At 40.7% G+C, this 24,016-nt stretch overlaps 1 protein-coding gene across 6 annotated transcripts in view; it reads left to right on the top strand.

The window, feature by feature from the left end:
* The first annotated feature begins 3,195 nt into the window (after positions 1 to 3,195).
* Positions 3,196 to 24,016, top strand: part of ncoa6 (nuclear receptor coactivator 6) — a 58,747-nt gene continuing 37,926 nt past the window's right edge. For all 6 annotated transcript variants that reach the window (XR_013578411.1, XR_013578410.1, XR_013578409.1 and 3 more), the window contains exons 1-6: positions 3,196 to 3,472; positions 16,850 to 17,129; positions 17,864 to 18,019; positions 18,322 to 18,435; positions 19,461 to 19,604; positions 21,321 to 22,082. Coding sequence is in view for 2 of the 6 variants with exons in the window: in XM_078554947.1 (XP_078411073.1) it covers positions 16,928 to 17,129; positions 17,864 to 18,019; positions 18,322 to 18,435; positions 19,461 to 19,604; positions 21,321 to 22,082 (1,378 nt within the window). In the remaining 4 variants the exon portion in view is untranslated. The remainder of the gene's footprint in view (positions 3,473 to 16,849; positions 17,130 to 17,863; positions 18,020 to 18,321; positions 18,436 to 19,460; positions 19,605 to 21,320; positions 22,083 to 24,016) is intronic.

Here is a 24,016-nt window from a genome sequence, read left to right as displayed (position 1 = left end):
GAACCAATTCTTTACCAAGGAGGTAGATGCTATCCAGGCCATGGTGACAGAGAAGGAAACTGTCACTAGATGAGTTCAAAATTGATAAGGAGGAAGTGTTGAATAGACTGTCGGTACTTAAAGTTGACAAGGCACCGGGACCCGATAAGATGCATCCAAGGATATTGAAGGAAGTGAGAGTAGAAATTGCATGGGCACTGGCCATAATCTTTCAGTCTTCCCTAGACTCAGGGGTGGTGCCGGAGGACTGGAGAATTGCAAACATTACGCCCTTGTTCAAAAAAAGTCATAAAGACAAGCCCAGCAATTACAGACCAGTAACTTTAGTGGCGGGCAGGATTCTAGAAACAATTATTCAGGATAGAATTAGTAGTCACATGGAAAAATATGGGTTGATAAGGAGGAATCAGCGTGGATTTCTAAAAGAGAAATTGTGTTTAATTAACTTGCTGGAGTTTTTTGAAGAGGTAACAGAAAAGGTCGATGAAGGATGTGGTGTATATGGACTTTGAAAAGGCATTTGATACAGTGCCACACAACTGACTTGTGAGATAAGTTATTGCTCATGGAATAAAAGGGACAGTAGCAACATGGATACAAAATTGGCTGAAAAATAGGAAGCAGAGAGTAATGGTTAATTGGATATTTTTTGGGCTGGAGGAAGGTTTGTAGTGGAGTTCCCCAAGGGTCAGTATTGGGACCCTTGCTTTTCCTGATATATGTTAACGATCTAGATCTTGGTGTGCAGGGGACAATTTCAAAGTTTGTGGATGATATGAAGCTTGGGTTGTTGTGAACTGCAAGGAGGACAGTGTGGAACTTCAAGGGGACGTAGACAAGTTGGTGGAGTGGGCAGATAGGTGGCAGATGAAGTTCAATGCAGAGAAGTGTGAGGTGATGCATTTTGGTAGGAAGAGCATGGACAGACAATGTAAAATAAAGGGTGGGATTTTGAAGGGGGTGCAGGAGCAGAAAGACTTGGGTGTATGTGTGCATAGATCATTGAAGGTGGCAGGACAGGTGGAGAGCAGTTAATAAAGCATATTGTATCCTGGGCTTTATTAATAAGGGCCTAGTGTACAAGAGCAGGGAGGTTATGCTGATTTGATATAAGACCCTCATTAGACCTCAGCTGGAATATTGTGTACAGTTCTGGACACCATATTATAGGAAGGATGTGAATACATTGGAGAGAGTGCAGAAGAGGTTTACAAGAATGGTCCCAGGGATGAGAAACTTCAGTCATGAGGACAGATTGGAGAAGTTGTGACTGTTTTCCTTGGAGAGGAGAAGGCTGAGAGGAGACTTGATAGAAGTTTTACAAATCATGAGGGGGCTGGACAGAGTAGATAGGGAGAAGCTGTTCCCACTTGTAAAAGGATCAAGAACGAGGGGGCACAGGTTTAAGGTGGTTTGCAAAAAAAGCAAATGTGATGTGAGAAAAAACTTTTTCACACAACGAATGGTTCGGGTCTGGAATGCACTGCCTGGAAGTGTGGTGGAGGTAGGTTCAATCGAGGCATTCAAGAGGACATTAGAATTTGAATAAAAACAATATGCAGGGGTACGGGGAAAAGGCAGGGCAATGGCATTAGGTCATGATGCTCATTTGGAGAGCCAGTGCAGACAGGATGGGCCGAATGGCCACCTTCTGTGTTGTTCAGATTCTGTGATTCTGGGGTGTGGAATGTTAACAATAACAAAGTTGGGGAGTTCTACTGGTCCATGAAGTGGGGCTGAGACTATGTTCTTGATGAGCATATGAGAAAATGGGCATTTCACTAAATACCCAGAACACTCTTCTAACCGACTCCCACAGCACAACACCTCCCCACTGCACCCTCCCAACCAACCCCTGCCATATTGGTTACGATCAATGGTGAGAACCTGGAAAATGTGGATCACTTTCCGTATCTTGGAAGCCCCTTCATGACAAAGGCAGATGTAGGCGATAAAATTCATCATCAACGCCAATGTGCCAGTTTAGCCTTCAGCCAAATGAGGAAAAGACTATTTTTTAGTTATTCTTTCATAGGATGTGGGTGCCACTGGCAAGGCCAGCATTTGTTGCCCATCACTAACTGCCCTTGGACTGAGTGGTTTGTTAGGCTATTTAAGAGGGCAGGTAAGATTGCTGTGGGTCTGGAGTTGCATGTAGGCCAGAGCAGGTAAGGGTGGCAGATTTCCATCCCTAAAGCACACCAGTAAACAGATGGGTTTCTGCAAGAATCCATGATAGTCTCAGTAATGGTGACCATGAAACTAACCGGAGCAGCAGGATCTTCCAATAATTGATATACATTTTTAAATATATTTTTCTTTTCCCACCTATTTCTATTATTTTTAAATGTATTCCCATCCATTGTTTTATCTCACCTTTTAGCTTTTTTCGATTCCTTCACCCCACCCCCACCCCCACTAGGGCTATCTGTACCTTGCTCGTCCTGCTTTCTACCCTTAATTAACACATTCCTTAGATAATATCACCACCTTCAACACCTCTTTGTTCTTTTGTCTGTGACATCTTTTGGTTATCTCCAACTATCACTGGCCCTCTATCCAGCTCCACCTGTCCCACCCCCCCTTAAACCAGCTTATATTTCACCTCTATTCTATTTTTCCTTAGTTCTGATGAAGAGTCATTCAGACTCGAAACGTTAACTGTGCTCCTCTCCACAGATGCTGGCAGACCTGCTGAGTTTTTCCAGGTATTTTTGTTTTTGTTTCATGGTTTAGTGGGATGGCAGTGATCTGGGCGCCCCTATGGGCCTTGGAGACTTACTCCGTCCAGGCAGGCAAGCAAGCTGACAATTGAGCAAACTACCCCCACTGGGGATGGGGGGAGGGGGACACACTGCCTGCGAGGCGCATGCGCTGCCGTAACTGGTGATGGGGCGCATGCGCTGCCGTAACTGGTGATGGGGCGCGCACGCGCGGCCTTAATCCAGGAGGGAGGGCGCACGCGCAGCTATGGCACGGGTGAAGAATGCGCACGCGCGGCTGTGTCGTGCGAGTGCGCGTGCGCGGCGGCCGGGGGGGGGGGGGGGGGGGGGCGATGTGCCGGGGCCTTCCCCGGCGACGGAGGAATTGGCGGCAGGGGCAGTGACATCATCACGCCAGCGGAGGGTGACGCTGACAGGCTGCGACACAGACCTATGAGAAAACGTCTTACTGTTACCCCGAGACGGGTCCAATGGGAGCGCAGCTATTTGCGGGGTCGCCCGGTCGGTAGTTTTGTTCTCTCCCCCTACCACCCCCCCCCCCCAACCCCCCTCCAACTCTCAACCCACCTCCCCCTCCCCCCTTTGATGCTGGCGTCTGTGTTGACGGGACCGGGGGAGCGGATCCCACTGGGGTTGTATTGATATTAATTTATACATTTATGGTTGAATAAAGTCGTCGTAAGGTTCCAGCGGCATCCACCTCGGCCGAGGGAATGAGAGCTGGTGGGCCGGCGGCCTGACGGAGGCCGGTGAGTTTGTGTCGGTGAGCGGGGCCCTGTGAGGGCGAGAAGGGAGCAGCGCCCCGGGCCGCACTGAGGGGGCAGGAGGAGCTGGCACCAAGCCCGGCTCCCGGTGCCACTGAAGCCGCTGTCATTCATTGTGCCGGGTGTTCGAGCCCTGTCCCTCCCCGCCCCCTTTTACATGGGACGTTTTAATTACAGCCTAAGGCTTTCAGTTTGCTCACTTATTTTCCTGTCGATGATTAAATGCAAACCAGCCCTCCACATGTATTTTTTTTCTCTTCTCAGGCAGCGTCTGAGATCTATCTGTCAGTTTTTTTTGCCAAAAGCATTCCCTCCCATGTTGCCAAATTGCCTCATGTTAGATGTTAAAAATCAGCTGTAACCTGATTTGTAGCGTCTTTAATTTCTATTAATAACCTAGAAAGAGACCATTCAGCCCATCATGCCTGTTCAGGCTATTTGAAAGAACTATCAAATTAGTCCCCACAGCCCGACAACATTGCCTTTTTCAAGTATTTATCCAATTCCTCTTTGAAAGTTGCTATTGAGTCGACTTGCACCACCCTTTTCGGCAGTGTACTCATTCCTCTCTGTGTCAGTTTTCCTTACTGTTTAAGGTTTAATAGTGGTTGTAACCTACATGTTTGTCATTGTTCTGTATCGAGAATGCAATGATGCCAATTCATCTGTGTCTTATTAAATGCAGTTTAAACTTACTTGCTAAATATTGTACTGCGTTTTCTGGCAGATGGAATAATCGATGTGCATAAATGTGTAGCAAGGGCAAGCTTATTTCTAATGTTGTCTGCAGAATGGCAGAAATGAGGAAATGTTATGCTACTTCGCCTTTTGTTGAATGCATTGTTACGGAGAAGTAGTTGTGTATTGTATATAGTTTAGTTGTTCTGTTTTTCATCTTCACTTTATTCCATCCTATTAAAGGAGCTCCCTGATTTGTTCCTGGAGCTTTGAAAAATACTAAACTTAGGTAACTTTGTTCAGCCTACAGGATGTTAAAGTAACATTGTCTTGGTCAGTGAGGAGGTTTATAATTTTTTTGAATCGTCATGTCAGTATTTGTTGAACATTATTTTTGTAGAGATAGCACTTTCAATTATAAAAATGAGTGCTTAGTGGAGCAATAAAGGGAAATTGAAATTTCAAGTATATATGCTGAATGATTTTGGGTGCAATTGCAAAGATTTGTGATTTAGATATTACTTAGTAACTATTGAAGTTATGATCAATTTCCCACAAAACTAGTTATGAGTTTGAGTGCCAGTTAAATCATTCAAGATTTGTTCTTTTTTTGAACAGTGAACTGGTCAGTTTCTATTGGGATGTATTTTTGTTTGTATGTGTTGGCACTACCTGCAGAAAGGAAATTGAGCATGTCACTTGCTGTTCTGGGAAACTTGTTTCCAGACTGAAAAACAAAAGTTTCACTAAAGATTTATTTGATTCTAAATTACATGTCGCAGTTTTCAGTTAAGAGTCTCAGTGGTTGCTGTGCATGAAATCCATTTAAGCTGATTTTCTGTGTAGAATGGTGAGTGGAAGCCAGCTGTTAGCTATGTAATAATTTACTGTTTTTGGAAAATGTGCTTTTCAGTTTAAACTTCTCAGCCGAATATAGAATGCTGATCTCTTTTAGGTTTGTGATTTTTTTAAAAAAAATCTTCTTTCCTCTGATTAAATGTTTTTCCTGGGAAAGACCGATGAAATTGTACTTTATTTAGCTGAGAAATGTGCTGGTATGCAAAGATGCAGTTTGTTAATGATGTTGATTTGTAGTTTTACAGTTATGGCACACAGTGGCACATAAGACACAGCTTAGACTTTACACTGTCAATGCATTATATATGTAACAGTTTCGATACAATGTCTCAAATCTGGCTGTCTAAAAACTGGAGTTGTACGAAAACTGAACACTTTTAGCATGTGCCATATGTTAATTTTAATTGAATAAAATGTAAAAAAAAGTTAGCTGGGCAGTTCGGCTGAGTGCTGCATTGGCGTGATGTATCACCAATTCCCTTCGCCGCTTGCGCACTGGTCTGTTCCCACACTTTGAGCGACCCTTGACCCCACCTGAACCGCCCATGGCACGAAATCTGGCAGGACCTCGGTCCTGAGGTGCTGGTTTTGAGACACTGTACCTGTAATTACAATTGACAAGTTGACAGCACAGTATTTTGTACTAGTTTGTTCTACTGTACTTCAACAGGTGGGAGTGTTCAGAAGAGCATTTTGATTTGCTTGACATTTTTTCCCCCTTGTGTGGCTTATTCTGCCTCATTACTTGTGCTTATGTGCGTTGCTGGTGCTTTCATCAGTAACCAACGATAGGAATGTAGCCTAATTTGCAACTCTTTTTTAGATCGTACAGTCTTCACATTGTCTTGATCCACATTGGTTTGGTGGGTAATAGTTCATGCCATTATAATAGTGAGATGCATTACTGGACGACTGTGAACAGAAGCAGGTTCAGTTGGTGGTTTCACACCTGCGCAGAGTATTCCTAGTGCACTTTTCAGTGTCTTGCCATTACATATTTATAGTTCTCGGATCTTGAGATGTTGTTTTCCAGAATTCTCTCCACATTACACCATAATTCTTTTTTGTTTGGTTGCTCATCCAGACAAACAGGCTTTAATAGAGTTAGGAGCAGCTTTGATCCCTGGGACACCTCATTCATGTTTCTGTATGATGTTGGAATTTTAAGGCTTTTGTTCTTAGCCTGTATCTCCTACTCAATTTGTGAAGTTGACACATAGACTTATAAATTGTATTTGTAAGCATTTAAAACACAATTTCTGCATCAACATGTAAAAGTTGAACTTAATACTTGTTTCAAAAATATGTTTAAGAAGTGCTCTTTAGTTTAAGTAATGCCCCTTGGAAGCGCAGAAATAATTTGTAGTGATTATCTGAAAATATGTACTCTTTAAAAAAAAAACATTATTTTTTAACACTGAAAGCAGTGTTGTTAGGATTTGAGTAAAGTTTACTTGTGAGCATGTCAGCTTGTGACCCTGATGACGATGTTGTGAAAGATTAATTATACTAATACAGCAATTTTTACTTATGTTATTTACAAGAATTTAGTCATAATAATGAGGTGCATTCGTTTGTTATACAGCTGAGCCGGTGTTTCCATTGTCCATTAGCACATTTTTACCTGATCAATTTGATGTTTAATGTTATTTTGTTTTAAATCAATCTCTATATGCCAGGTACTGATGGGAGCAGTTTGTTGTATAAGGGTGTTGACTGAATATCTGTGTATATTCCAGTAATTTGTCACAAAATCAATAAAACATTTGCTAAAATTATGGACAGGTACATCTCAAGGATGCAAACGTTTTAGTCCAGTTGTTTTGACAATTGCATCTTGGTGAAGTAGTCACTCGTCTCGTGACAAGTCAATGTTGTAAATCTGCAGCAAATCAAACAGTAATTTGTGTATTCTTAACCTGAACTCAAAACAGAAGTAGCTGTGAGGGCTGATGCTAGGAGAGATGCAGCATATTAAGTTGTGTAAGTGCTACCAGTTTTTTTTTTTAAAAACTCTATTTTGATGAGACTAAGGCTGAGGCAGAAAAGATCCTGCGCTATTTTGCTCTTTACAATTACTTTCAATTAAAAGTCAGGTCTTTGGCACATCTGATCCATAGTCACGTTCCTGCAGTACAAGGATTATCTCTGCTGCAGGGCTGCATTGAAGAACAAATTTGTTTGTTTTTAAATATACACAGTTTGTTCAGGCAGACAGCTTTTTATTCCTTTCCGATGATAAATACTAATTCATGGGTTTTCATAGAATTCCATCCATGTTTCTATCTCCAAAACACCAACTTCAGAACTAAGCAAAAATGGAGTCCGTTCTTTATTCACTAGATGGTGCTCATGAGGATAGACAGAATAACATGCCAAAACAATGGTAGAAATCTTGGAATCCCATGTAATAAAAATAAAATTGACTTATTCCATTACGGTAAGTCAATGACCCAGGTAATATATTTAATTACATTATGAGCACTAAATGTTGAATGATGGGAATCTGTATGTTCTTTTGTAATCTTGATGGCTCACCATTCAGATAAGATCATTCACTGCCACGATTTACTCTCCTCGAACCTGGCAATATTTTTATTGCGCTTATTGCACTTGCCCTTCACAATTTTATTATAGTACGTTATTGATACTGAAGGACTAACTGGAAGGTTACAGGAATTTAATCTATGGTGGACAATAAGAAATAAACAATTTGTAATTTAAGGCATTATTCAATGCATTTTAATTTAACATTTTTTTGATAGCTGGGACAGACCATAGATTACTAATTTAACAGGGCATATGATTCAGATAATCTATACTTTTTATAACATTTTGGTACTATGTGAACCCTCCCAGATGATTTTGAGATCTAGAAATTGATGCCATGTGTTTTTAAATAGTATATTCTGTGAAGGTTTAGTTTTTTTGGGGGGTGGGGTGGGGAAAGAGTTGACCTTGCTCTTGCCTTTTCCCTTGGCAATGAGCTGATGTGAGAAACGCACAGAGGTTTTGCTGCAGTGGGGAAATCTGGCGGTATGTTGTTAGACTTTCCCCATGTCCTTCAGCTCAAACTTCTACCCAGCCAAGTTGCTTGAAGTGCGAGCTGAATAATGGCGCAGCAAGGGCAATGGTGCATTAGGGACTTTGGTGAACGATGGAGGTAATGGTCTATCTCAACCAGTGAGATTTGAAGGTGGAGAAGGAAATAAGGTGAATTAGAGTTAAGTTGAGTACAGAAATGGAGAGGGAAAGAAATATTGGATTGGGAGAGAGAGAGAGAGGAAAAAAAGACAAAGGAGAAGTTAAAAAAAATCGTAGCTTCCCCTTAAATGCATCCATGCAATTCCACTCAACTACTCCATGTGTTAGCGAGTTCCACATTCTAACCACTCTCTGAGGAAAGAAGTTTTTCCTGAATTCCATGTTGGACTTAGTAGTAGCATATCTTTATATTTATGATCCCTATATTTGGATTCCTTAAAAGTCGAAATGTCTCCATGTCTATCTGATAGGCCCTGTTATAATTGTAAAGACCTCTATCAGGTTGCTTCTTAGCCTCTTTTCTAAAGGAAAAGCTCCAGCTTGTTTCGTCTTTCTGATGGTTTTAACTTCTCGGTCCTGGTGGCATCATTGACAAAGGGAATCCGAATGTTGTCTACCGTAAATCATGGCATATAAGTCAACCTGGCATATAAGATGACCCAATTTTTCTGGCCCTAAATATCAAGTGTTACTGACCTTCCTCTTCCATGGGCCTCAGTTTTAGTAACCAGGTACGTTGTCAAATGCTTTCTTAAAATCCATAAAGCATAGATGTCGACGTATAAGTCAGCATTTAAAGTCTCAAAAAAAGTCTCTCATCATATTTCCTTCTCCGTCATTTCTGTTTCCTTCTCAACCTTTAAGTCTCACGATTTCAGTTAATGGCAATAAACTGGCAGGGCTATGAGGATAGAGCGGGGAAAGGAGACTGTCTGGATTGCTCTACAGAGAGTCAGCACAGACTCAAAGGCCCAAATGTGACCTATCATCCATGTAAATCTTATTTGCACCTTCTCCAATGCCTCCATATCTTTTTGCAATATAGAAACCAGACCTGTGTGTAATGTGATCTAAGGTTCTTAGAAATTTAAAATAACTTCTCTACTTTTCAATTCTATTCCTCTAGAAATTAATCCCAGTGCTTGGTTTGTATTTGGCCTTGTTAACCACCATTGCTACTTTTAATGATTTGTGATTAGATCCCTTTGCTCCTCTGCCCTGTTTAGATCCCATTGTTAAATGTGACGGCAATGTTTCAGTGATAAATAACAGATGTTTACTTATCCAACTAGCTCCCCTTGAGTTCTGGCCATATGTTGCTTTTGTTTCCTTTCCTGGAAATCCTGACATCAATTGTAGAAATAACTTGGTTTGTTTAACCTTGAGAATTGTCACAAAATAGACCTGTTCAGACCAGAATTGAAGGTGCTGCAACGTTTTCTGATTGCAAGGATAGCCAGGTGACCTGTACCCTGACACTTTCCCAGTGCTGCTGTAGAATGGGATTTTAGCAAATGTGCATTTGCTATGAATCTCCCTCCCTTGTCATCATTTTTTTTTCCAGATTTCTAAAAGGATGCCCCTTACTAGTGCAATTGTTCCCTTTCATAGGCATACAGCCCGTTTTCCCAATTTCATTTTGTGTTCCTGTATCCATGTTTAAATTATTGTTCCTCCATCATCTTTGGAGTTTACTTGCTAATTAATGAGAGAAACCTGAGACCTTTCCTTGTTTTTTGAGGGGAGGAGGAAAAATAATATAATACATTTCATCAGCTCGATAAAATTAATTTCATAAATCTTCTATTGGTGTAAAATTCCTAAGCCATTGTTCCATTTTTAAAGTTGCATTGGACGCATGTGCAATAATTATATACCTTTATCTTGAACTTTTATTGTGCTTTGCCACCCACTGACCAAGAGCAGGTAAATGAGCTGCTCCCACGCCTTTGCTATTCTTGCATGATCAGCTGTTTACTAGTTTAATTTAAGTGTGGCATAACTTCTCCCCATTCCCCTACTACCACCTTCACCATTTTGGGGGCTGTACCGCAAAGGCCTCTGCACCCCATTCATTTTTATTACTTTTTAAATTTTATTTATTCATGGCATTGGGCATCACTGGCTAGGCCAGCATTTACTGCCTATCTCTAACTGCCCTTGAGAAGGTGGTGGTGAGCTGCCTTCTTGAACCACAGCAGTCCATGTGGTGTAGGTACACACACAGTGCTGTTAGGGAGTGAGTTCCAGGATTTTGACCCAGCGGCAGTGAAGGAACAGCGATATATTTCCAAGCCAGGGTGATGAGTGGCTTGGAGGGGAACTTGCAGGTGGTGGTGTTCCCATCCGTCTGCTGCCCTTGCCCTTCTAGATGGCAGCGATCGTGGGTTTGGAAGGTGCTGCCTGAGGAGCCTTGGTGAGTTCCTGCAGTGCATCTTGTAGATGGTACACACAGCTGCCACTGTGTGTCGGTGATAGAGGGAGTGAATATTTGTGGATTGGGTACCAATCAAGCGGGCTGCTTGGTGTCCTGGATGGTGTCATGCTTCTTAAGTGTTGTTGGAGCTGCACTTATCCAGGCAAGCGGTGAGTATTCCATCACACTCCTGACTTGTGCCTTGTAGCTGGTGGACAGGCTTTGGGGAGTCAGGAGGTGAGTTATTCACTGCAGGATCCCTTGCCTCTAATCTGCTCTTGTAGTCATAATATTAATATGGCTAGTCCAGTTCAGTTTCTGGTCAATGGTAGCCCCCCAGGATGCTGATAGTGGGGGAATTCAGCGATGGTAATGCCATTGAATGTCAAGGGGTGATGGTCATTGCCTGGCACTTGTGTGGTGCGAATGTCACTTGCCACTTGTCAGCCCAAGCCTGGATATTGCTGCATTCGGACATTTCCCTCGAGTGAGACTGGCTAGAGCAGAATAGCTCAATTGTAAAGCTAGTTAACTTTTAGAATGTATTCAGGACAGTTTTCTAGAAAAGTTGTTTTAGAATTAATCATTAAAGAAACCACTCTGAGCTTAGTGATGAGTAACAAATCAGAATTAGTTAACAATCTAATGATAAGGCAGCAGTGACTATAATGTGATTGAATTTGATGTTAGGTTTGAGAGAGATGAGGAATGGTCACAAATCATGGTTTTTTAATTAAGGAAACTTCGAAGGGATGAGAAGAATTAATTGCATTAAACTCAGCTGAACTTTTTAAAGGTGAACTTATAGACAAGCAACAGGAAGCATCTTTGGAAATCTGTACCATAGAGGACCGTGGTGTTCAGTTGTTGAGTATATTCAAGACTGAAATCAATAGTTTCTTTGAATCTAAGGGAATCAAGGGGTATAGGGATCAGACAGGAAGGTGGAATTCAGATCGGAAATCAGCGGTGATTTTATTGAAAGTGGAGGAAGCTCGAGGGGCCATATGGCCTACTCCTGTTTCTTATGTTCTTTATGTTCTTATATCAAATATTTCGTTGAATGCATGAATCAAAACCACAGAAAAGGCAAAGGCTCTACTTGTGCAATTAAGCAACCATGGTCTGCAAATGAGGTAACAAGCTAAAGGCTCAAAAAATGTCAGGAAATGTGGAAATTCAGCAGACTGGGAGAGCTATAAAAAGCAACAAAGGGATACAAAAAGCAATGTGATGCAAAAAGAAAACATGAAAAAACTTGCAAGAAACATCAAAGCTAACAGAAAAACCTTATACAAGTATATTGAGAGTGTGGTGGCCTGTTAAGGACAGATACAGGTGAGATTACAATGGATAATTTTTTTTAAAAAGGCACTCTGATGAAATGAGAATTTTGTATCTGTGTTCACAGTGGAGGAAGAGAGCACAATATTAGTGGGACAAGGAAACCTAAAAATAAGTCAAATGGAGGACATTTATTAAATGGTAAACAAGAAAATAATGGGACATAAGATGGACAAATCTTCAACACCTAACTCGTCTGAGATGAGAAAATTGCAGATCTATTAGTCATATTTTTCCAAAGCTCTCCAGATTCAGAAGTTATGCCTTTTGGATTGAAAAATTGCGGATGCCAATCCCTTATTAAAGAAAGGAGAGAGGGAAAAACCAAGTGGTTAGATCTGTCAGTTTAAGATCAGTTGTGAATGTTACGAGAGATACTGGAATATATCATGTACAGAGTTCCAGAGCACTTGGGCAAATATCAGCTCATCAGAGAGTCAGCATTGATTTGTTAAGGATAGGTTCACTAATCTAGGTGGGGGGTTAGGTGGTGAGAGGATACCTCAGCAAGATCTTTGTTCTATATAACTGGATCTGAAAGGTTGAGCTCAATGTCTGTACAGATCATATGGAAATTGGCTAATTGTCAGTTTTGTCTTTTCCCCCCTTTCTGTTCCCCAAATTCCTTCCCTCCTCCCCACTCCCCCAGGACAATATTCAGAGTCCTACAAGTTGTGCCACAGGTCAAGACAAGGCCATAAGAGTAGAGTAGGATAACAGTGGATTTTAAAGAAATAATCCTCCTCTGTGTATTGATAAGAAGATTGTATTAATCTAGGGTGAGATCACAGAATTTTAAGGGCACAGAGAGAGGCCATTTGGCCCATCGTGTCTGCACCGGCTCTCCAAATGAGCAGTATGACCTAGTGCCATTGCCCTGCCTTTTCCCCGTACCCCTGCCAATTGTTTCTATTCAAATAATCACCCAATGCCCTCCTGAAAGCCTCGTTTGAACCTGCCTCCACCATACTTCCAGGCAAGTGCGTTCCAGACCCGAACCACTTGTTGTGTGAAAAAGTTTTTTCTCACGTCACATTTGCTTCCTTTGCAAATCACTTTAAATATGTGCCCTCTGTTCTTGATCCTTTTATGAGCGGGAACAGCTCCCTATCTACTCTGTCCAGCCGCCTCATGATTTTGAATGGCTCTTATCAAATCTCCTCTTAACCTTCTTCTCTCCAAGGAGAACAGTCCCAACCTCTCCAGTCTATCTTCATAACTGAAGTTTCTCATCCTTGCAACCATTCTTGTAAACCTTTTCTGCACTCTCTCCAATGTGTTCATATCCTTCCTATAATGTGGTGCCCAGAACTGTACACAATACTCCAGCTGAGATCTAACGAGTGTTTTATATAAATTCAGCATAACCTCCTTGCTCTTTTCTCTATGCCACTATTAATAAAGCCTCGGATACTATATGCTTTATTTACTGCTCTCTCTTCCTGTCCTGCCACCTTTAATGATCTATGCACATATACACCCAGTTCTTTTTGCTCCTGCATCCCCTTCAAAATTTCACCCCTTATTTTATATTGTCCATCCGTTCTTCCTACCAAAACACATCACCTCTCACTTCTCCGCATTGAACTTCATCTGCCACCTATCTGCCCACTCTACCAACTTGTCTATGTCCTTTTGAAGTTCTACACTGTCCTCCTTGCAGTTTACAACAGTCGCAAGCTTCCTATCATCTGCAAACTTTGAAATTGTCCCCTGCACACCAAGATCTAGATCATTAATATATATCAGGAAAAGCAAGGGAGCAAGAGTCCCAATACCAACCCTGAAGATCTCCACTACAAACCTTCGTCCAGCCCGAAAAATATCCATTGACCATTACTCTCTGCTTCCTACTTTTCAGCCAATTTTGTATCCGTGTTGCTACTGCCCCTTTTATTCCATGGGCAATAACTTTTCTCACTGTTTTGTGGCACTGTATCAAATGCCTTTTGGAAATCCATGTACACCACATTAACAGCATTACTCTCAGCGACTTTTTCTGTTACCTCTTCAAAAAACTCCAAGTTAGTAAAACACGATTTCCCCTTTAGAAACCCATGCTGGCTCCTCCCTATCATCCCATATTTTTCCATGTGACTACTAATTCTATCCCGAATTAAACTGACTGGTCTGTAATTGCTGGGCTTATCCTTATAAACATTTTTGAACAAGGGTGTAATGTTTGCAATTCTCCAGTCCTCTGGCGCCTCCCGAGTCTAGGGAAGACTGAAAAATTATGGCCAGTGCCCCTGCAACTTCTACTCTCACTTCCTTCAATATCCTTGGATGCATCTCACCTGGTCCCAGTGCCTTGTTGACTTTTAAGTACCGACAATCTATTCAACACTTCCTCCTTATCAATTTTGAACCCTTCTATTGACAAGCTTCCTCGCCTGTCATCATGGCCTGGATAGCGTCTACCTCCTTGGTAAAGACGGGTGCAAAGTATTCATTTTATACCTCAGCCATGGCCCCTTCGTCCATGTGTAAATTTCCTTTTAGGTCCCGAATTGGCCCTATTCCTCCTTTTACCACCCTTTTACTACTTTCTCTACCCCAGGATCTCTCTCTCTCTCTCTCTCTCTCCCCCTTGGGGGCTCAGTCCCCCCATATCCCGTTTCCCAGTTCACACTCTTTCCCCCCTACCCTCTCAGACCTGCTCTCTGTCCAACAGCTGAACCCCAGCTGATTGCACCTAAACCCTCTCCCAAGCCCTGATCCCCAGCCTCTCTATCTGGCCATAGGCCCCGATCCGTGGCCTTGGCTGATTCTCCTTCCGGTTGGCTGCCTCAGGGGTCGAGGTATTCCAAATGAGCTGACTTATTGACAATATTTTAGCATTGCATTAGTGTCTATTTGCTTGCATAAGAGACAGTGAGTGGGTGTATTAGTAATTGTGTTATTGAGTCTTTTACTCAGCTGCCAGAGTTAGAGATACAAAAGTGAATGTGGAAAGTGAGCCATCTCCAGAAGCCTGTTAATTTCTTTTGATCATTCAGTATTCAGATGTATTACTCAAAAAAGGGAAAATTTTATATAGTGTGAATTTGGAGTCCTGTGCACTGCTTTGCTATATAGTTGAACGCATCATTTACATCCTTCAAACAATGTTTACAGTTCAAGCAGGCAGTTGAACCTTTTGAATGTTGAACTTTAATGATATTTCTTTGGCATTAACAGTTAGTTTTGGGAGATAAAATAAGGGGGCAAAATTCCATTTTAATGAGAACACTTTTCATAGTGCCCACTAACGAAATCAGATTCTTGGTTTCAAACCCACTCTGTAACTTAGCTAGTAGGTTGTTTAAATGTAAAGAAAAATCGTATTTACTGTTGTTAGGAATTTTGCCACCTATACAATGTAAATATTTTTATTTGTTCTTGGAAATGTGGGTAACATTGGCAAGGCTGCATTGATTATCCATCCCTAGTTTCCCTGAGAAGATGGTAATATGGTAATGGCATTGAAATCCAGGTAGTGATGGTGTTAGTTAGGTAATGCAATTGTGAAGTGATGGACCAGGTCAGCATCTTGGACTTTTATTTGTATGCAATGACCCTTTTTACAGCATTATTTTAGCTTTTTTAAAGAGGATTGCTAAACTGTACATTCTGAGGTGAAAGGCTGCCTGAATAGTCACGTCATTTATAGGAAAAGATGTTGGAGAGTTAATTTGAGGACTGGACTGCCCTCTGCACATAACTTTCAACATTTTTTTCCAGAAAGGGATTTCATAACCCATGGCTCTGATACTTCCTCGGGCATCTGAGGAACAGTGTTAATAAACAAAGACCCAGGTTCAATCTTTGGTCAGTGCTGAGATGATTTCAGCCAGTTTGGCAGTAGCAGAAGCTTACAGATGATTCCAGATTGAAGGTTTGGTCAACACCAGTACCATGAATTGGAACAGTTCAGTTTCTCAGCAAAATCAATAGCTTTTTTGCAGGACATCTTCTAGTGCTTTGCACCAGTGGCCATTCATGTATCATTCATGTACGAGCTTCATCGTTGTTAGCAAGCTACTCATCTGTGGGAACACCATGGCCACCTCAATCATATTCTTGCCTACAGGAGGGGATTGGTAGTTAGCAAGCAAAAGAAGGTTAACTTTGGCTGATTTTTTTTTCACTTCTCCTCAACCCCCATCCCTGCTACAACTTCCCAGATTGCTAACCCAGGGGCACTGAGATCATCTGTAGCCTCCACTACTCCCAAATTGGCTAAAGCCATTGAAATCAGTAATGACTGAGTTGAATGTGGGTCTTTGGTTAACAAAACCCTGCTACTTAGGCATGTGAGGAGCATTATGCTGCGGTTAATGAGATGAGGGAATATAATAAAAAAGGAAGACTGATGGTGTAGAAGTTATTATGCTTCAAAAAAAATTAATTATTTTTAAAATTGTAATATGTATTTTAGTAATCAAGTTGATCCTGATGTGAGTAATGTTAATGTATAGTTATTCTGAATGATGTCATAAGTAATCCAAAGGCCTGGCCTAATGATCCAGAGACATGACTCCAAATCCCATCATGGCAGCTAGGGAATTTAAATTCAATTAATAAATAAATCTGGAATAAAATTTTAAAAAGCTAATATCACTAATGGTGACCACATAACTATTGGATTGTCGTAAAAACCCATCTGGTCCACTAATGTCCAATAGGGAAAGAAGTCTGCTGTCCTTGTCTAGCCCGATTCCAGATCCACACCAATGTGGCTGACTCTCAGTTGTGCTCTGAAATGGCTTAGCAAACCACTCTGTTAAGGGCAGTTAGGGATGAACAGTAAATGCTGGCCTTGGCACTGACTGCCACACCCTGTGAATAAATGGAAAAAAATCACAATGTGAGAGCAAAACTCTTTTTAAAAAAAACTCAGTCCCTGGAGCTGCAGGCCTAACAGTTAAACTTTTCATAGAGCCTCAGTTTGTATATGTTCATGCAACCTAGCAAATCATGTGGACTTTTACTACTTGATTTGCTTATTGTGTATTCATTTGTTTTCATTTTGCACACAGCCTCTTTGTGGCTCACCATTTGCATCAACCTGAAACACTGAAAGAATAGATTCAGATGACTCACCTAAACTAGAAGACATGCTTCTCTCCGTGTGGTCTACAACCATTGAGGAAATGGACCTGGACCTGGAGTTGGTGTTGGGCGAGGATCAGCTGAGTCTGGAAGTCCGGGAGGATGATTTCACAGTCTGGATAGCTTTCAAGGGGAACATGAAGGATGATGATTTTGTGAATAAACTAGACATGATCATTAATAACATGTCATGCCTTCTGGGGATGGGTAAGAATTCTGTTCAAAGGATTGATGCTTTCAGATCATGCAATCAGAATATAATAAAGTTGCACAGGAAAGAATATATTTTTTTGAAATGCTCTCATATCCCACCATCTTGAACTCCCATTTCTCCTTTACTTTCATCTAAAGTTTAGAGAATAGACAAGATTGCTTACTACTTCCAGTCACTTCTGTTTCACCTTGTCGTGACTGGTGTTCATTATCCTGGTATGAGTTCCTTCATCAATCAGAGGATGATGAAGATACCAATGTAGAGAAATTTGAGTTGTTAACCTGTCCTGGGTTGAGGAAAATTTGGCAATGAGCAGCCTCTTGAATGCTCAAAAACTGAATGAAGTTTGGTTAAAAAGAGCATGCTGCATCAGACTGAGCTGTGATTTGCTATACTTGAATGTTAAAAGACTCTGTGCTACTGAGTTGCAGCCTGAAAGTGATTAGCACTTTTCAGTTTATCAAGCCCCCCACATTAAACAGTTACCCTCTGACCTGAGCCACTTCAATTAACAATGGTTAGACTTTGTGGCTTTAAAGAGGCACAAACTCCACCTTATTGGAAATATAACACATATTCATTATATACCATAACAAGCCTGTCCTTATAAAGCAGTGCTACATTAAGTTCAACCATGATATTTGCAAGTGTGTTTTTTTTAATATATCCAACAATGCTTTTGGGAGGCAGGTACCAAATATGAAATATTTGCTAACTTTTCAACCAGACGCAGAGAAACTGAGGCCGGAGAAAGTGGAACCGTGGAACAGCGTTCGTGTAACGTTTAATATTCCCCGTGAAGCTGCAGAGCGATTACGATTGATGGCTCAGAATAATAACCAGCAGCTCCGTGATTTGGGCATTCTTTCTGTTCAAATTGAAGGTATTCTGCCTATTTTTTTTTCCAGTTTTCAGTGTATGCAACATTGGCTGGGTGGACATTCTAACTTGGTTGTGCACAACTTCAGCAAGATACTACAAAGACGGATAAAAAGTCATCAAGTATAGCAAGTAATGTACTGCTAAGTAATGTAGCTAAAATTCAGTTTTTATAGTGTTAACGACGATGCTTGATCAAAAATGTTTGGCTTTGGATGCAAAGTGAAATATAAAAGTTTTAATGCATTGCACTTCAAAAATCCGAAAGCAGCTTTAAAACAAAAAGAATGTTCCATTTTATTTCAGGTGAAGGAGTCATTAACTTGGCTTTGGTGCAACATAGAGGCCAAGAGATCAGAGTAAACGGGCCAGTGAATCAGATCAGAATGGAATCAGGATTTTCTTTGCAAGGGGGTCAAGGTACAGAAAATATTCTACCGCTAAGCATTTTTTTTTTTAGGAGCAAGGTGATTGTGTTGCTGCTTTTTGAAAGCAATGTAGTCTCTTGGAAGTGCAATGTTGCATTCTTTTTATAAAGTGAGGTATAGTTCAGTCGGACGTGGGGGTGGAGGCAAGGCCTATTTATGATACTGACTTCACAGGATGAGTGATTAAATAAGACAAAAGATCACAATTATGGATGAGAAAGAGCACCTTCATTTATCTATTCAGCAAATTCTCCCCATGTGCACCTAATTGCTTTTTAAATTATTCCAGCGTTTTGTTTTCAATACTTTCACTGGATGTTGATTCCATGGTCAATCTTCTCCACTCCTGCCCTTAAAGGCACATAAGTAACATTGGAAAGTGCGTTCTTTTTAAAAAAAACACATTAGATCATTTAAATCAAGGGACTTTGAATTAATAGAAATAAGCTGTGAGATTGCTATATGTTGACTCAAACGCACGATCAGGTGTCTCAACAGACTTGTAGTTGAAATGAGAACTGTAATCAAAGATGGACCTTGCCAATTGGTTAAAGGACTATGCCAGATAACGAGGCAGATGAGAAAGTACTATATTTGCCCCACCATATTGGAATTGAGAAGAAAATATTTGGGAATAACTTTCAGACCATAAGATGCACAACAGCTTTAGGTGACTTTTTGCCAGAAAAATGTGTCTTATGGTCAAGCAAATACAGTATTCGGTGGTGGATTTTAAGATGTCAGCTTTGTTAGTAACTGTTGACAGTATTTATGATATGCGAATGCTGTAAATGTTTAGTTTAACAATCACATTGTATGACAAAGTAAGATTCTGAGCAAAGAAAGAAAGCTCAAAGACTTTAAAACTGGAAACATGATTATCAGTATTGAGAACTGCAACATAATGCACAATGACATTTAAAGTTACAAAATGAAATATGGATCGGGAAAAAGTTGGTGTCAAATGCAAATACTGATGAGACAATTATAATTCCATGTTCTGTTTTTTGGAAATAGGTTTGATTAGAGTTAACAACCCATCTGCTGCCATGATCCCTTCAAGTAGCAATATGGCAGCTTCCTTGGTTAGTAGTGGAGCAAGTTCAGAGCTACTGCAAAGCAGAGTACCCCATCCTTCTACTCGACCCACCTCGCAGCCTGGTAAGGGGGAGATATAATGCATTAAAAGCTTATTTCTTAGAGGGGACAGCACTTTCCAAGGGAAGAGTTTTCAGAAGGATGTGCAGTTCTCCTTATCTGTACCAGGCTAGATCAACGCTTTTTTTTGTACATTTATTTTACCACTGCACAAGTTAAAATACAGTTACATGGCATATCATTTGATTTTAACTTATGAAAATATACATTATATTGCCTGAAAAGAGTGCACTGAGCACACTTGAGTTCAAAAATATTTCTTAAATTAACTCCTCGCCACTAAGGGCTCTGTTTATACACGTATGGATCACTGTGTCTTCCAGCTGTTCTGCAGACTGAACTTTTTACTTTTAATTACCAGATGTGCCATTTGAACAGAGTTCTTCTGAAATAGTTGTCATGTGTAATTTACAATTCATGTTGCAAGAGAAGCAGGAACTGAATCAAAATAGCTGGTTATTTAAACCGACACTACAGTTACAGATTTCTAGCAGAACACGTGCATATTTATTTAAGCTTTCACACTAGCATACTGTGTTATGGCGTGATAGGATATAGGTTCATATTAGCATGCCCTAGCATACGAGGTCTCATTTTGTGGTTGTATGAAGGAGGTGGCTTTCCAGGAAGTAGGAGGATGCACATTTTGTTGGCTCAAATAGGGATTGATATGGAAGGATGTGGTGACACCTATTGCAAATTATCATCCCATCTCTTCGGATGGTGATTTGAACATGTTCAAATCTAAAAGCTTTGTTACCAGCCAGGAGCTACGTATTGTATGTAAGCTTTAAAACAGTTTCATTCTGTTAGGTTTTCTACTTGTTACAGGTATTTTAATTTTCTATCATATTACAATATTGGAATTTCTGGAAATTTTACAAATTTACGGGTTATGCATTAAATATTCCCTTGGGTTCATTGTCACTGGTCACTCACGCAAATGGAATGCCTATCTTTTATAAGGAGTGTACCTTTTTCCAATTCATAATTAAATGATGTGAGCTTTTGATTTAAGTGTAAACCTTTGCATGTATTGTCTACTGTAATGTCACGTTGCACCACTTAGATTCTCCCAGCTTCATTAAAGACTGAGTGCAAAGCACCCCAGCTAACTGATGTTGTATTTTATACCTACCTAGTTTGTACTTGGGAGTTTAGCGCACCAAAGCTGTTAACAACCAAGGACTCAAATTTAATCAACCATGAGAAACAACATAAGTTTTAATTATTCAATTAAGATGGCTGACAGTCAATTAAGATTGAATCTTTACTAATATTTCTGCTTGCGACTGATGACTCCTGGGATTTTTCATTGTCTCAAAACTGTAGAAATTTGCATAAATTTAGTAAGCACATCCCTTTTGTTTAGGTAGCTAAACACTTTGACCCCAGATGCTGCCAGACCTGCTGAGTTTTTCCAGGTATTTTTGTTTTTGTTTTGATTACCATGGCCTCTGGCTTAGTTTCTTCTTGCAATTCTCGGTTAATATTGAGTCAAAGTGCTGCATTTCCTTGGGAGATACACCATAAAAGCTGAATATAATCATTACATCCACATCAAATTTACAATATAAGTAAACCACAAAGCTCTTCAGATGTTCAGCTCATTCTTGTACAAAGCATTATTGTCTGTGATAATGACAAATAGAAAACCTTTAATCATCTTATAATGTTTGGAATTGCTGCTTGAAATTAAATGTGTTTTTTTTTAACCAGATATGGATTCTGTTTTGTCAACTCTAAACATTCAAGCGTCAAGCCACCCCTCTGGATCATTGCCTTCACAGCCTAACATTGTGCAAACAATGTCAACCACCCGGCAGATAGCCCCAGCCAATCTTCAGTCTCATCAGCTGCAGGGAGGACGTCCTCCATTTAATCCGGCTCAAATTTCCATAGCTGCCACATGGAATCAAGTCCCAGCAGCAGCAATCCAATCACCCGCTACACAGGGAACCTTAGGAACATTGGCTAATCAGATCTGGAAGAAGGCTCCTATGCCTGGACAAATGCAACCCCAGCAACTTCAGGTCAGACCGTCCCTGGCGACTGTACAGACCCCCACTCACCCTCCTCCTCCATACCCTTTTGGTAGTCAACAAACATCACAAAGCCATCAAACCTTTTCTCAACCCTGCAGCTCACCACAGTTTGCATCACCACCCCCTAAGAACCACCAGGGAGGGCCTTCTCGAGTTCCTACGCCCTTGCAACAGCCTCATCTAACCAACAAGTCTCCAGTTTCATCTCCTTCCTCTTTCCAACAAAGCTCTCCTTCATCCTCTCCAACAGTGAACCAGCCGCAGCAGCATATAGGACAGAGGCCACCTCAGAGCAGCTCCCTCCCTCAAACATTTCAACCAGCTGTGTGCCAGAGTTCTCCAAGTCGAGGTCCTATAGTTCAACAAGGAAGCTTACCTGCTGGCTTTATGATGCAAGCAAATCAGGTGGCACAGAGTTCCCATTCTGGTATGGGGAGTAAGTATTGCAACATTGAAAAAAAATACTGCCAGTAGAGAAATAATAATGCATTTTTATTAATGCAATCAAGTCAAATCCTTATAGTAGATGAAAAGTTGAGGAAGTGTAAATAGTCTGGTGCTTTATGCACTCGTGAATTTGCATATTTTCCAATTGTGCTTCAATGGCTGAGGAAAATAACAGTTGCTTTAACTTGGCTTCCTTTACTTCCCTAACCATCAGTTTTATAAATAAAAGATTCTGTCTCAATGTCTACTCTTTTGTATAAAGCTAAGGATGCTATGTTGTTGCTGGTGAGATTTTAATAGTTTTCTGTTAATTGTTCCATCTCCATTGTTCTGCTGGTATTTGGCTTGATCCACCTTGTTTTCTTCAAGTAAGGAATGTCTCTGTTCAGAATGGATTTTTTTTCTCCCCAGTTTTGGCTCCTAGTTTGGGTATAGCTGCCCTGTTAGCTTAATGTGTCTTAACACCAGTCTCAAAAGACTCTCCTCAGTGCTCCACCCAACTCAACAGCGACCTTTTCGTTTTCACTTTTCACGCCAGCTGAATGAGACTGCCAAACATAGTGTTAAAGAATTGGCAGTTTTACACAATGATTCTTTTCCCATAAAGAGCTGGATTGGGGATGCACAAATTCACTTGCCAGGATGTTTCTAGCCGCATTTTACTTCCGGCTCATGTAGCCATTTGAGTAATTACACTGTCCATTAGCCCAATGATCACACTTGGGAAGTGTAGCAACTGGAACAAGCTAGATACTTTGTGGAAATATCATGTGCATTTCTCCACCCTACATTTCTCTAACCTTCCACAACTGTCTCCCTAACAGCACTGTGGGTGTACCTCCACCACATGAACTGCAGCGGTTCAAGAAGGTTCACCACCGCCTTCTTGAGGGCAATTAGAGATGGGCAATAAATGCTGGCCTAGCCAGCGACGCCCACATCCCATGAATGAATTTTAAAAAAACATCAAAAATGGCCCAGTATTGTCTAGTTTTAGTGCTGCATTGTGTTCAACTGTCAGTGGTCCTTTTGAGTGGAAGTACTGCATTGATGTCCTTTTGCTGGAGACGAGACTGACTTGTGTGAATGATATCTTTATCAAATTTTTAATACCAAGATCTGATCAAACCAGTTAGGTTTCTCATTTGTTTGAGATTCCTTTTTCCAGCACAAAATATGCTGAATTGGTAATTGCTATCATTGGTATATTAATAGACTTATAAAATTTGGTGATGGAGGCCAGGGTGTCTAGAATAAAGGGTAATGCATAGCCTAACTATTTTTAATGTTGGTGGTTTTGGGTTAATATTGGAAACATTTCATGCAGTTCCGGCTCTGATTATTTGGTGTTCATTTTCATTTATTTAAAAGCCCAGGTGTATGATATTCTACTGTATTTGAATAGTACACTCATTGAATTCTGTTTGACATTTGGAGGAAATAATGTTCACCCTGCCTGTATGTGCTGGATTGAAATCCTGGTTGCTAAAGGTTAAAAGAGAGTGATTTTTTTCATGTACGCGGCATTGACTGTCCCTATTGGGTGACAAGACTTTAATGTCAGCCGAGACTCAGTGTTAGCACTCTTGCCTCTAGATTGCAATGTTCCACTTCAGAGACTTGAGCTCACAATCTAGGTCTGCACTTCAGTGTTCTATTGAAGAGTGTTGCAGTATTGCTGTCTTTTGCATGCGATGCACTGGATGAGGTAGACTATTTGATAAAGAGCAGGGGAGTTCTCCATGGTATCTGGACCAATATTTGTCCCTCAAGCAACATCAATAATGTAGTCAATCTGGTTAATCTTTTAATTGTTGTTTGAGATCTTGCTGTGTGCAAATTACCCAATTTCCAACATTACAACAGTCACTACATTTATAAAGCATTTCATTGGCTATAAAGCGCTTTAAGACTATGAAGTGT

This window comes from Cetorhinus maximus, chromosome 13, assembly GCF_964194155.1.
Source record: "Cetorhinus maximus chromosome 13, sCetMax3.hap1.1, whole genome shotgun sequence".
Lineage (NCBI taxonomy): Eukaryota > Metazoa > Chordata > Chondrichthyes > Lamniformes > Cetorhinidae > Cetorhinus > Cetorhinus maximus.
Note: the sequence above shows the minus strand (reverse complement) of the source record. Positions and strands in the feature narration are given on the sequence as shown.